The sequence below is a fragment of the Magallana gigas genome, chromosome 1, assembly GCF_963853765.1.
Source record: "Magallana gigas chromosome 1, xbMagGiga1.1, whole genome shotgun sequence".
Classification (NCBI taxonomy): domain Eukaryota; kingdom Metazoa; phylum Mollusca; class Bivalvia; order Ostreida; family Ostreidae; genus Magallana; species Magallana gigas.
The window spans coordinates 56,301,455-56,316,756 of NC_088853.1; the positions used below are offsets into that span (position 1 = coordinate 56,301,455).

The 15,302-nt window shown below is 37.4% G+C and overlaps 1 protein-coding gene across 1 annotated transcript; it reads left to right on the forward strand.

The window, feature by feature from the left end:
* The first annotated feature begins 5,908 nt into the window (after positions 1 to 5,908).
* Positions 5,909 to 13,641, forward strand: LOC117688093 (uncharacterized). Its single transcript, XM_066071186.1, has 2 exons — positions 5,909 to 6,073; positions 6,533 to 13,641. Exon 2 carries the CDS (start codon positions 8,201 to 8,203, stop codon positions 12,860 to 12,862), a length of 4,662 nt encoding a protein of 1,553 aa, XP_065927258.1. The 5' UTR covers positions 5,909 to 6,073; positions 6,533 to 8,200; the 3' UTR covers positions 12,863 to 13,641.
* Positions 13,642 to 15,302: the final 1,661 nt, after the last annotated feature.

Below are 15,302 nucleotides of genomic sequence, written 5' to 3' on the forward strand. Positions count from 1 at the left end.
GATAAATATTTGTGAACCGATTCTCTCTGACATCCGTAACAAACATTTCAAAGCTTTCATTTTTTAAAAAAAGAACTAATGTAATATATTGTTGTCTTTTAATATATGGTAATTGTGTTGGGTGTATCAATCAAAACATTTAATTTAGTACAATGAGGTAATTTTCTGTTTGAATGGCATTTCATAAGTCAGAATTTAAAAATATATATTGATGTCGATTACAAATTAATTAATGGCAAGAAACAGAAAGAAATGTGCATATTAAGTTCAAAATGTAATAAATAATTCATAGTTTCTACAACAAATAACATGCATTTGATTATTTTCTGATATTTGATTGTAAAATGTATTTGAAATATGCTGTATAAAAATGTTCACCTGCTGACTTCCGTAACTTTTGGTCATTATCTTTTAAGATCCCTTTGTCATCAATTTGCGATGTAGAATCCCTCAACTTCTCTGTATAAATGTTCTGTTGTTTCATTGTTGATATTTAAAGTCATTGAACATATGAAATTGTTCCTAGTTTGTAATTAAATTTGAATGAAAGTCGATGCATTTTTGTGTTTTTTATTGTTGAAAATGAAGATTTTTTAAAAATTTGACTATTTTTAAAATTATGTAACCCTTAAAGTAAAACTCTTCACGAATCTGTTAAATATAAAATTGGTATTCAGTATAATATCAAACAATAGTGCTAAGTGTGTTTACTGTTATTGTATAGGCCGATGCTTACTTGCATTAATTCACTTCTGACTTCCGTAACAGAATATTTAAGACTGTCTTCAAAATCAAATATTTGGTGAACGAAGAAATTCTCGGGGGTCAAATTTCATATGGTTGTACTTCAATATTATTACAATTAAAACACAAAAATCAAAAGTTTATTTTTCATGTAAAGCTATCCCATATATGGAACCATTTCTGGAGAATGGCTGATTAGCCAAATTTCCCACAGTGGGTCAATCGTATGCGAAAGTGTATTTATCTCGCTTCCTAGGTTTAAAAGTATCATTTAGGTGGCGGCATACAAAAGCACCTTAGGGCAACTCTTTTCCTATACAGTATAGGTATAGTGCATTGGCGTCAAGGCCAATAAATCTACCACAAGGCTTTTGTGGAGTAGCACAGATGAAACGTTTCGCTGTCTCGTGGTAGCGTTTGAATATTACAGTAGGCCTTCATCAGCTTCTCGGAGTACGGATACTTCTTTTCCTTAACCCTATAGGTTGACCACCGCCCACTCTTTTTGCTAAAGTATCGTTGATGTCTAAACAAGTTGAAAAAATGTTTTGTAGTTTTTTGCTTTTTAGATTAATTAAAATTTTGCTCTTGGATTAATTTGAAATTAAAACATTTTAACAAAGGAAACCGGATTACCTCTGAGAGCCATCCTTTTTTTTTCAAATATCTCTATCACAGTTTGAGTTGTGGTCTAAAGCAGCAGTAAGGTTCCTATCATTGTATACAGGTGGAGTGTATGAGTTCTGCTTTGATGTATATTTCAGGATCAAGTTCTGGAAATTTTCTAAGGCAGCTGTGCTCCTGTTAAAAAGAAAAAGAAGTTAACCATAAATATTGATTAAGTGAATAAGATGTATACATTCATTTCCAAAGACAAAATGATTACATGTATGCAAACATGTATATTTTGAAGCCAGTACAAACCTGCAATTCAAGTTATATGGAATTTTCTTCCCCAGTCTTTTGTCCCGAACTATATCTCTTAACGCAACATGAGCAGGTGATCCTGGCTCTAGCCAGCTCTTGTCACGCTCCTCCATTAGAGGCCCATGCAAGCAATAACTTCTAGCTCCTACTCTGTAATTACCTGAATTATTTTTTTCCCAAGATCCTTTGAACCATGCCATATATCAAACGAGTGTTTGATTTGGGGATAGTCCTTTCCTGAAAATGAATGCATTGTTTCTTTAAAACAACAGACCCAATTTTTGGAATATGAATAGTATTCACTTAATTGAGTACTAATGTAAACTTACTCATCAGAGCTTCTATTTGCACATGAGCATCTGTGGCAATTTCCACAATTTTCATGTTATGACGAAGGAGGAACTGGAGCGCCTTCTGAAAACATGCCTTCTCCAGCACTGCGCTTTTTCCTCCAGTCATCCGTTTGTCCAATGTTATGATGCACAGTATTTTATGGGTATCGTGCTTCATAAAAGTATAGGTGCAGTACTGTGCACAATGTCCAGGGCTGTCCATACGCCAATCCCCTAGGATAAATATTATGAACATTTAACATTATTTAAAATACATGTATATAATTTACTTACAGGTTAAAGGGACTTGGACACGATTTGAGATCAAAAATTTTATATATTTTCATTTTTCATGTATAAAATTGTTTACTGGTGCATTTTAAATGATTGACAAAAATATTGAATGTTAAAGTCAAGTTACAATCGCGATACAGAGGTACGAACTGATTATTATATAAACAAAGCTCAAGTGTTATAGTTGTTTACAAAAAATGTAAGATAGAGAATTGCCATTTCTTAGACAAAATGATATGTAAAAAACAATTTAAACTAACTCAATATCTTCATAAATACTATTAACAAAAGAAAGAAACATTTGATTAAAACTTACACCAATACAACACATATGTTGAAATGACAATATTCGAGCTTTGTTTACACAACAAAGAATTATAAACTCTGTAACTTGCTTGTAACTTGATATTTGACTTTGAAATTTTGACATAGCATTATAAACTTCTATATTTATCAATTTAAACATTAAAAATGGAAAAATAAAATTTGAAAATTTAAAGTCAAATCGTGTCTAAGTCACTTTAAAGCTATAAATTCTGATTTAAACTACTGTAAAATTTTAATCACCTAAAAGAACAAGATCCTTTCCTCGAAATTCATTCAAAACCTCATTTTGATGACTTTCCCATATTTCAACAATGCTGGGCACTACATAAGTTCGCTGAATTTTCCAAAATGAAGATGATGAAAGGAAAGGCAATTTCAAAAAACTTGCAAACAATGCAAGCTTTTGAAAGTTGTTTCCAGTGGCAACCAGACTAGCTGAAACAAGACCATCCACACTGTGGAGACCCCGGTTGAGGAGAGGCTGGGAACACCATTTGTGTGCAATGTGCTTATTGCTACAAATCTGAAATGAAAGCAACAAGACATAAACTTTTGGTTGAAATTGTATGAACATGGATTTGCATATATTTTTATTTTTTAAGATAATCAATGATTTATCACAGGTCCATAATTGTCAATTCTTATTTGTAATGCACCCTTGTTGTTGCCAATTCTAGTAGAGGTTGATGCTTCATCAGTTTCCATGGATTCAGGAGCCATTTCTTGATCTGTAATATGGTCCTCTTCCATAGGTACACATGTTGAATTGGGGATCAACGGAGACAATGGACCTTCCGCTGTAATCCATTTGATCCAAATCATGAGCTAATTCGTGAAACATCAGGTCCTGTTCATTGCTCATTACTTTTTCACAGTGGTGGCAATGATGCTTTTGATCCTACAAAACACGGTTTAAAATTTCATAATAAAATGTTTTTTGTGAAGTTGTTCTTGTCTTTATATGCAATGTATTAATCTGTATTGCAACGAATATAGGGTGAGTTCACCATGCATCGCACAAACTTAAACAGTAGAGGCTTTAAAAAATTCTTATTTTCATGCAAAAATTTAGAAGTTCGGAAAAATAAAATTTGAAGTGGTTTCCGCGGTCAATAAACAAGTAACAAATCACTTAAGAGAAAAACAGTTATATTCTTATGATAACAACTATTAAATTGATAAACACTTGGAACAAGACCGTCACGTGGCTTCTCTGTTGAGATCTCCGGGAAAAGAGGCTGAAAACCCGCGAAAAGGACGCCGAGTCCGATATAAAATAAACGGAAGTTAACCCCCCCCCCAATACACCCCCCCAATACACTACATCCCCCCCCCCCCATTTTGTGGAGGAATGTCCCAATTCCGACCAGAGAAACCACGGAAGTTACAAATATAAGCATCACACAATTTACACAGTACAATACATTTACAGTTTACCAACACGAGATACAAATCAATTATCACAGTTCATAAAACATGTAAAACACAAAAGAAAAACGTCCAGGATTGTTCCTTCGAGTCCCTCTGGCCTCGATCCTGGCTTTCCTCTGGATGGTCCCCGGAGGTACGGTTATCAACACCTTCCGGGTAATGGTGCCCCCCGCAGCTGGTGACCGAACAGCAGGTTGAAATTGGTCTTCACTTGGGCAACCAAATGCTGGAGTTCAACTTGGCGGATCTCCGCCATACGGCGATACGTCACCCAAATTTGCCCCGGAGTCATCTCCTGGGGCCCTATTCTCAGGTGGGGGCTATCAGTCTCGAAGAATTTTTCATAAAAATATTTTTGATTTAATGTCATTATTCACTTGCGCCGATGCGCTTTTTATAGATTATTAACCGTGTTAGAATACACCCGTCACGTGCTTAAGAAAAATATATGACGTCACAAAAATACATCAAATATAGTGTTGGATGTCACTGTTAACTTATGTAACAAAAGTTGAAAGAAACTCACTCGGTTAAAGCATTTTTCGATAATTAAAATAGTATCATTTTTCGATATATATTAAGCTTCGGACAGCCTTAACATAGCCGCGAACAAAATAAACTTGCTAAGCTACAAAAAACCCCTGTAAATATGTACTTGCATATCAGGCATTTTAACAAAATTGGTTGCATGGTTAATTAATATTCAATCACTTTTGGACTACAACTTTCCATATAATGGAAAAATATTTACATGTGAGGAATGAACATGCAGGTTCATAAGCAAATCGTTTATCTTTGAGGGTGAAAATATATAATGGGGAAAGCTACAAATATAGGCATTTTTAAGTGTAATGCACGTAGAAGTTTTAAATAACTGAGACATTTAAAAGCACTAATACTAATTGAATGTTATTTTGGCCAAAAAAAAAAGATTGAAAATAAAAAATACAGTTGCATAAATTTGAGCAATGTGTTCCATTAAAAATATTGCTGCACCAATGTTTTAAAAGTTGTTAATTATATGATAAAAATTTTGATTATATATAATTTTGACCGTGTTATTAAGAATGGTACGGATTCATAAATTCTGCATTGTAATACCTGAGGTCATATAAATGTTAAGTAACAGGGATGATGATTATGGCAACATCGTATCTTAGCACAATTGCATAGTTTATTATTTTTTCTTGGCACAATTTTTAGAAAATCAAAGAAGGAATAACTATTGGTAATGCTTTATGAATGTAAGCAGTGACAACACAAGCATATTTATAAAAAGTTTTGAAACTGAGTTGTAACAATAATATAAACTGTTGGTTGATGAGCATCTTCAAAACATAGAGCACCAAAGGAGACGAAGAAAAAGTAGATGTCAATAAAAAATAGAAACTATTTTGTGTGACTTAAATGTTAAATTGGCAAAGGTTTTTAACAATCTAATTAAAATTAGATCCTTCACGCTCCCGTATTTGATATGTCGCTGTGAAAAAACAACATTCTGAAAAATAATGTTAGATTTTGTGAAGTTTCAAATCATTTACTACCCAATACTACAGTTTACTTGTTACACTTCAATATAAACAGAGCAAACTGATATTTTACCAATAACCTAGTTATTTAAAACTATATTTATTTTCTTATCAGGGGTCTACAGTCAGACAAAGGAAAAGAAGCATTTAGAGGCTGGTTTGCCCAATTAGGAGAATTACATACATTTTATCCAGATGCCCCACTTTTGGCCCTTAGTCAAGAGTGCAACATGCTCTTTAAAAATAAGAAAGAAAACATTAAATCTTTTGAATCTGAATGATCCCGTCGAAATTACACTATCACCAAATAAATCAAACTGTATTGTTACAACATAGAGTTGTTCCCCTTTATTTTTCAGAAATTTCAATTCCGGATTGAATCCGTTACCATTTTGCATTTTAGTAACATTTCCGTATTTGTAATGTTCTACACGGCATGGCGCCCACTCCAATTTGCATATATTTTATGCTGTTATAGTCCCGCATAGAGTAAGTCTTGCATTATTACTGTTTTTCTTTGATCTGTGTTATATTCCGAGTGTCATAACGGTGTAGCTTTTTTGTAAAATGTGTTTAATTGTGCATAACGTGATTTCAGTGATTTGTATCTTAGTCTAAATTTAGTAACGGATGTTAGCTACAGAGTTAGGGTTCACATTTGGTTTCCCGCGTCTTAAATAGTCAATCGAATATTTTATGTACGACTTGTTGTCAGTATTATCATCTTACTCATGTAACAATTATCTAGTCAATTTCTGTATACTCAAAGCAACCTTTGTATAGCAACATTTTCAGTAAGGTTGTACAGCAAATATTATAGTCAACGTCATGCTAGATTTGACTCATAAATGTTTCATACTTATAAAATGAACAGTTGTCAAATATGTCATAAAAGGATTAGAAACACATTGTAACTTTTCTAAATGTATGTTTATTTTTATTTTTCAGTTTCTTACTAGTCTACTAGTATATATACTATATGTATGCATATCAAGAAATAAAGCAGTGTCAGACCACAAGGCTTTACAGTAAGAAATCTGGTGCAATTCAGCATAATGTCACAGCCAACAGAGGATGACTTAACACCTACCATGTCCACTCCACAGTCCATGGAGCAAGAGCAAGAGCTTACAGACACATGTGAAGGGGTGACAACAAGAGAACACAGAACCTTGTCCGAAAAAGGATTGATGTTTTATCAGTCTCGAGTGGACCATCTATCAGCAAAACTAACAAGAGTTGGAAAAGATCTTGACAGTTTACTTAACACAACTATATGTGAGGAAACAGATATTGAACTACTATCAAAACGTTTATTTGAAGTCTATAAGACATATGAAAATTTAAGTTCTGATTTTCTGAACTTCCTCATCAGACACAACACAGACGACAGTGCACGCGAACAGGCAGGTCTTACGCTCATTAAAGCCACATATGCTCAACGTGTAGAACAATTTGTTAAGAAAATGGATAGTGTTCACAGAGTTCGCGAACCAAAAACAAAATCCAACAGCTTTAAATCTGCAAGATCTTCAAGCAAGTCATCAAGTGTGGCATCTCTCCTCGGACGACAACGAGCTAAGCGAGAAGCAGCCAAAGTAAAACTTATGTTTGCAGAACAAGAAGCTATGTTAAAGGCAAAGATGGACGTTCTGTCAGTCAGAAAAGAAGCTGCTGTAGCCGATGCGGAGTACCTTGGAATGAAAGAGGAATTAGATCTCTGGGATGAAGACTCCGTGTGTGATGATAACAACAACAGTGATATTCTCACCAAATACTTTTGTTCTCAACTTATGGAGAATGACAACACCGACACACAAACAGGAAGTGTTCCTCCTGTGTTCAGTGTACAACAGCGTTCTAACAACACCGACACACAAGCAGGAAGTGTTCCCCCTGTGTTCAGTGTACAACAGCGTTCTAACAATACCGAAACACAAACAGGAAGTGTTCCTCCTGTGTTCAGTATACAACAGCACACTTACACCAAGACTGGTGCAACTACTAAGACGTGTACTAAGCGTGAAGATCAAGTTAGGCCATCCACAGAACCAACTCGACCACCAATCACAAGTTCGTTAAACGCATATGCTCCTACCTTTCAGCCAACAAACCACAGTAGCCCTGCACAGCCGAAACTATCACAAGTAAAATCATCACAACCAGCATCATCGCAGCCATCACAACCTTCACAGCCGGAAGCACCACAACCTGCATTACTCAGCGAGTTTGCTAACTACATGAATAAGAAAGATCTTCTGCGTTGGTCATTGGTCACCTTTGATGATCGTCCTGAAACTTATCAGTCATGGAAGGATAGCTTTGAGGTACTTACCCAAGAATTGAATGCCAATCCAAGAGAAGAACTGAATTTACTGATCCACTACCTGGGACCTGACTCTAGAAAAACATGCTGTGAGCATACGAACTGCTAATCTCAACAACCCACAGAAAGCTCTGGAGAAGTTGTGGAGTCGCTTGGATGACCGATATGGAAGCCCAGTCCTACTTGAATCATCTATAAAATCAAGATTGTCAGAATTCCCAAAATTGACCGGTAAGGACAGCAAGAAACTATTTGAATTGGCAGATTTGTTAAGTGAAGTGCAGCTGCGGATGGAGGATCCTACCCTCAACCGATCCCTTGCATATCTAGATTCGTCCACTGGCATGCGCCCAATTGTTGCAAAACTTCCAATTAACTTGCAGGAGAAGTGGACGACACGTGCAACCAATTACAATTTACAAAACGGGGTGACATACCCACCATTTACCTACCTTGTACAATTCGTGACTGAAATGAGCCGTATCCGGAATGATCTCAGCTTTAATTATCAAGCAACATGCGAAACCAGTACCAACTGTTCAAATCGTTCAAACTTTGTGAATGATTTTCGACACAGAGACTCTTTTAAGAAAAACAATGTTCAGGTGAAGAAAACAGCTGTAAACACATCGCAAGAAGATTCCAATATCAACATGGCAAACAACTGTTTTTTACACGTGTCCCGGCATAAGCTCAATCAGTGTAAGACATTCCAAAAGCTGACTCTTAACGAACGTAAGAAACTTCTGAAAGACTACAACTTCTGTTTTAAATGTTGTGATTCAACCACACACACTTATACAGGTTGTAGTGCATTTGTGAAATGTGATATTTGTGGAAACAGAAATCATCCTGCAGCACTGCACGTCAGTGACATGTCCACCAAGAGACCAGGTGTTACACGTAGGTCACATTATGGCGGGGAGGAATCCAACAAGTCAGACTCTACACCCAGATCACATTATGACGGGGAGGAATCCAGGACTAACCTGAGTTCATGTTGTACAGAACTGTGTGGCAAAGACTTTACAGGGAGGTCTTGTTCCAAGACTATTCTAGTCAGAGTATATCCCGTGAATCAGCCTGAAAAATCACTGAGTGTATACGCATTGATAGACGATCAGAGTACCCATACACTTGCCAGAACTGAATTGTTTGATGCTTTAGATATTCCAATGTCTTCAGTTACAACATACTCGTTGAAGTCATGTGCCGGCACCTTTCAACGAAGTGGGAGGCAGGCTTCTGGACTAGTGGTGGAGTCAAACAATGGTTCCTGTAGATTACTGCTGCCACGGGTTACAGAGTGCGAACAAATTCCAGAGGAGGAAAGTGAAATTCCAACACCAGATATTGTTAAATTTCATTCACACCTTAGTGGGGTAGATATTCCTCCGCTTAACCAAAAAGCCCAAGTTCTACTGTTGATTGGTCGAGATCTACCAGAGGCTCACCACATTGAAGATCAACGTACAGGACCACGAGGAACTCCTTTTGCCCAGAAGCTAGCCCTGGGATGGGTTCTCATCGGAAACGTTTGTCTTGGAAACCTCCATCCACCTGCTAGTGTGAACGTCTTGAAGACGACTGTGCATCAAAGTGGCAGAGTTAGTGTATTTGACAAATGTGAATACAATATATCACTCAAATTAGATGATGATCCCATTTTCAGACGCCAAGCAAACGACAATGATTTAGGACAATCTATTGAAGATAACCAATTCATTGAACTGATGGATAAAGCCTTCACCAAAAATTCAACCGGAAATTGGACTGCTCCGCTACCTTTCCGGGAAACCCGAGAAATCTTGCCAAACAACAGATCAATGGCATTGAAACGAGCACTCATGCTTCAAGGGAGCCTTCGTCGGAACACAACAAAACAAGAACACTTTGTGAGTTTCATGCAGGGCATCTTTGACTCTGGTCATGCCGAGATTGCGCCTCCTGTTCAACCCGGACAGGAGTGCTGGTACTTGCCCATATTTGGGGTGTACCACCCTAAGAAGAAGGACAAAATACGAGTGGTATTCGACTCTTCCTGCAAACACGATGGCATTTCCTTGAATGATGTGTTGATGTTGGGACCAGACTTAATGAATCGTCTTGATGGAGTGCTCATGAGATTCAGGAAGGAGCCCATAGCCGTGATTGCAGACATTCAGCAAATGTTTTTCTGTTTTCGTGTGGCAGAACCTCACCGAGATTACCTCCGTTTCTTCTGGCATCAAAACAAAGACCCAGCGCAAGAACTTCTAGAGTACCGAATGTGCGTTCATGTGTTTGGCAACAGACCCTCCCCAGCAGTTGCCACATACGGCCTTCGACGTTGTGTAAGAGATGACTGTAGTGAAGTGGTGAAACAGTTTGTTACCAGAAATTTTTACGTTGATGATGGTTTGGCATCATTTCCCAGTGTGAGTGAAGCAGTTAATGTTCTAAAGCAAACACAGAAGACACTCCTGGAAGGTGGAAATTTGAAACTCCACAAGATTGCATCGAATAGTGAAGAAGTCATGCAACAGTTTTCAACTGCAGATCTAGCAAAATCCATGGAACAGCTTGATCTAGATCGAGATGATCTGCCTATACACCACAGCTTAGGTTTGAGTTGGGACCTTGCTACAGATACCTTCATCTACAAAGCCTCGGAGGAGCTGAAGCCATTCACCAAGAGAGGATTGCTGTCAACTGTAAATGGTTTATTTGATCCACTCGGCTTCATTGCGCCCATTATTCTAAATGGACGATTCATCATGAGACAAGCTTTCACTGGGATTGAAAGTTGGGATGATCCCTTACCTACAACTATCATGGGTGCATGGAAACTTTGGTTAGAACAACTCAAAAGACTTAATGGTGTGCATATTCCACGGTGGCTACTTTCTGTATCATACCAAATGTGCGTCCACAAGACACTTCACATCTTTTGCGATGCCTCTGAAAAGGCAGTGAGTGCCTGTGCCTACCTTCGGGGTGTGACTTCAGAGAAGATATCCGTAGGTTTTGTATTTGGGAAATGTAAAGTTGCACCAAAAAGTGGACATACGATTCCAAGATTGGAGCTTTGTGCGGCAGTCCTAGCTGTAGAGCTTGGGGAGATGCTATCTAGGGAGCTCGACCTTCCTTTAGAGGACATCAAGTATTACTCTGACAGCAAAGTGGTACTGGGGTATCTATCCAATGAACGCAGACGGTTCTATGTTTATGTATGCAACCGTGTATCCAGGATACGAAAGAGTTCCTCTCCACATCAGTGGAATTATGTAGCTACAGAAGAAAACCCGGCGGACCAGGGAACTCGTGGACTTTTGCCAGAACAACTTTGTGATAGTTTATGGTTAAATGGGCCAGACTTCCTCAGAGGAAACTTAAGAAATCCCAATAATGAGAAGTTCTTTTTGGTAGATCCAGATAAAGATACAGAGATACGGGCAGAGATAGTGACTCTAAAGACCATATCATCCAAGTCAACTTTAGGCATTTCTCGCTTTAACCGCTTTGGGAGTTGGTCGAGTCTAGTGCGTGCCATAACACTTATCAAGAGAAGACTCAGTAAGAAAGGAAATGAAATATCTCGTCTAGATTCAGAATTGTTGATCATCAAAGAGACTCAAAAACAGTTTTATCAGAAAGAAATAAATGCATTACATGCTGGTAGACCACTGCCAAGAGACAGCACAATTCTAGCTTTGTCTCCATACCTAGATGATGGCTTGCTGCGAGTTGGTGGACGTATCAATTTATGTGACTTACCTGTCTGTGAAAAGACACCTATCCTGATACCTGGCCAGAGTCATATCGCTCGGCTATTAGTTCGCCATCATCATGAGAAAATTTACCATCAAGGGCGTCATCTTACAGAAGGTGCTATAAGGAGTGAAGGACTATGGATTACTGGAGGGAAACGCCTAGTGTCATCTATCATTCATCATTGTGTTACGTGCCGCAAGATGAGAGGAAAGCCACTTAATCAGAAGATGGCAGATCTTCCTAAAGACCGACTCACAAAGTCACCACCCTTCACCTTTGTAGGGGTAGATGTGTTTGGACCCTGGACTATCATCACAAGACGTACAAGAGGGGGCAGCGCACATTCAAAACGCTGGGCTGTATTATTCACTTGTCTGTACAGCAGAGCGGTCCACATTGAGGTCATTGAGGAAATGACCTCTTCCTCATTCATTAACGCCATGAGACGGTTCATTGCAATGCGTGGTGCAGTTTCAGAATTTAGATCAGATAGAGGAACAAACTTTGTGGGGGCTGCTTCAGAGTTAAACATGAACGTAGTGAATGTCGAAGACAGCAGAATGAGGGCATTTCTGGAGGACAAGCGCATTGTCTGGAAGTTTAATCCTCCGCATGCATCACATTTTGGCGGCAGTTGGGAAAGGATGATCGGCATTGCGCGTCGCATCCTTGACGCAATGCTTATGGATACCAAACACGGGAAACTGACACATGAGGTGTTGACGACCTTTATGGCAGAGGTCATGGCTATAATGAATTCAAGACCATTAGTACCTGTATCCGGTGATGTTGAAGCACCATTCATCCTATCACCGCAGATGCTGCTGACACAAAAGACCCAGGAAGTACCTACTGAATTTAAAGATCTTGATGTGAAAGACATGTACCGCAGTCAATGGAAAATGGTCCAGGTCATGGCGAACACCTTCTGGAAGCGCTGGAAAAGTGAGTTCCTTTCCACCCTGCAGCCTCGTCAGAAGTGGCTAGTTTCGACAGACAACCTTAAAGAAGGAGATGTTGTTTTACTCCACGACAAAGAAAGTGCACGTACTGATTGGCCAGTTGGTGTCGTGAACCGCATATTCCCGAGTAACTCTGATGGTCTGGTACGTAAAATCGAAGTGCGTATTCTTAAGGATGGAAAGCCATGCCTTTACATCAGACCGGCGACGGAAGTGATTTCATTGCTGACAGTGTGAACTATATAACAGAAACTTGTTTTTTGTGTGAAAATAATGTTCAGTTTATTCATTTGTTTGCTACATACAAGTAGTGTTTACTGTGAAAATTTTTTTTCTTCATTGTAAGGTTTTTTTTTAGGGTGATAAAATCAGACGGGGAGTGTATTGTTACAACATAGAGTTGTTCCCCTTTATTTTTCAGAAATTTCAATTCCGGATTGAATCCGTTACCATTTTGCATTTTAGTAACATTTCCGTATTTGTAATGTTCTACACGGCATGGCGCCCACTCCAATTTGCATATATTTTATGCTGTTATAGTCCCGCATAGAGTAAGTCTTGCATTATTACTGTTTTTCTTTGATCTGTGTTATATTCCGAGTGTCATAACGGTGTAGCTTTTTTGTAAAATGTGTTTAATTGTGCATAACGTGATTTCAGTGATTTGTATCTTAGTCTAAATTTAGTAACGGATGTTAGCTACAGAGTTAGGGTTCACATTTGGTTTCCCGCGTCTTAAATAGTCAATCGAATATTTTATGTACGACTTGTTGTCAGTATTATCATCTTACTCATGTAACAATTATCTAGTCAATTTCTGTATACTCAAAGCAACCTTTGTATAGCAACATTTTCAGTAAGGTTGTACAGCAAATATTATAGTCAACGTCATGCTAGATTTGACTCATAAATGTTTCATACTTATAAAATGAACAGTTGTCAAATATGTCATAAAAGGATTAGAAACACATTGTAACTTTTCTAAATGTATGTTTATTTTTATTTTTCAGTTTCTTACTAGTCTACTAGTATATATACTATATGTATGCATATCAAGAAATAAAGCAGTGTCAGACCACAAGGCTTTACACAAACATTAAACTTGTTGTTAAAAAAGTGCACAATTCAGTCGAGATGGCATTACTGTGGCTTGTTGATGGACTTGAGAAACTAAAGGAAGAATTTCCAAAGTCTTTAGTGTATTGCAATTCTATAAAGGATGCTTCCATTATTTATCAATATATTTTATCAGAATGTCCAAATTTGATTAGCTGTGTAGCAATGTTTCATTCAGAGTCTGCAGAAAAGACCAAAGACAAAATAATTTCTGATATGGGAAATCCACAGAGTGACTTACGGATAATTATTGCTACAAGTGCTCTTGGCATGGGAGTGGATATTCAAGGATGTCATTCACTTGTTCTCTATGGACCTCCACTAACAACAGTAGACCTTATCCAAGGTATCGGTCGTATTGGTAGAGATGGTAATCCATCCTGTGCTGTATTGCTGCACAATTCATACAACGTGCGCAACATTGATACTGATGTGAAATGTGTTATTCGTGATCCCAGTTGCAGAAGACTATCCATTATGAAATCTTTTCTAAGTGACTCAGAACTGCAGGAAATTCATAGTGACATGGAAAAACACACCTGTTGTGACATATGTGAAGATAAATGTAAATGTGGTGATTGTTCACAGTTACAATTGGAAAGACTTTTGAAAAGTAGTTCTATTGAAACTGATGAAAATGTGTCAGATTCTGAATCTGAGGTGACAGATTTTGAAAGTTCAGGTGATTTTGATGAATTATGACATTAAAAACAAACCTATCATATTGTCTCAAAAGATTAAAATACTAAAAAATCATCCTTGTAATCTTTTATTTTTACATCGTTTGCTCATGTTAATAAAGATAATTAGCTTATGTTTTACTTCTTTATTTTTACATGTACTTAATGAGTCTTTACGTGGGCACTGGGCATGATTTTAACATACAGTTCACATGCTTATGCATTTACATAATGGTAAATTTCAACATGTAGTACCTACATGTACTTGATAGTCTGAGCAGTATTTTGAATTACAGTATAATCAATGTTCTGCACATTATGCAAATAAACAGTGATATAAGGTACTTGTAAAGTTCAAATAGTTCTTTGTAATTAATTTATGAAGAAAACAAATGTCAACTTGCATTTGAAATTCAGTCAGGCTATTGCAGATTTGGTAATGAGATTCTTAATTATAAACAACTGCATTCTATCAGAAAAATTAAGAAGTGAATTACTATGTACATACCTAGTCATTTAAACATGAGGGTCTTTAAGTCTGCAATATGGGGATGTTGGGTTATGCCTTTAAATCATTGTTGATAGTTTACTTGCAGATCTGTCAAATGAGTTTCGTTCTGCAATTAAGTTTTTACATTTGATTTCCTCTTCACTCTGAACAGCATTTCTTTCCATCAGGTCCTTCAGGACAAGTTGCACATCAGTTTCGTATGATGGCAAATGGTGAAAACCTTTTCGTACACTTGCACTGCTGATTTTTTTTTTCCACATGTTTGGTCATTTCTACAAGAAGAGGGTATTCATTGGATTCTTGAGGATACTTTCCTCTGTTTGGTGGCCCCTGCATGAAATTTTGCTGTGTCTACTGAGCATCTCAAAAT

Coding starts and splice junctions, on each gene's coding strand:
- LOC117688093 (XM_066071186.1), top strand. CDS start 8,201: ATGGAGGATCCTACCCTCAACCGATCCCTTGCATATCTAGATTCGTCC.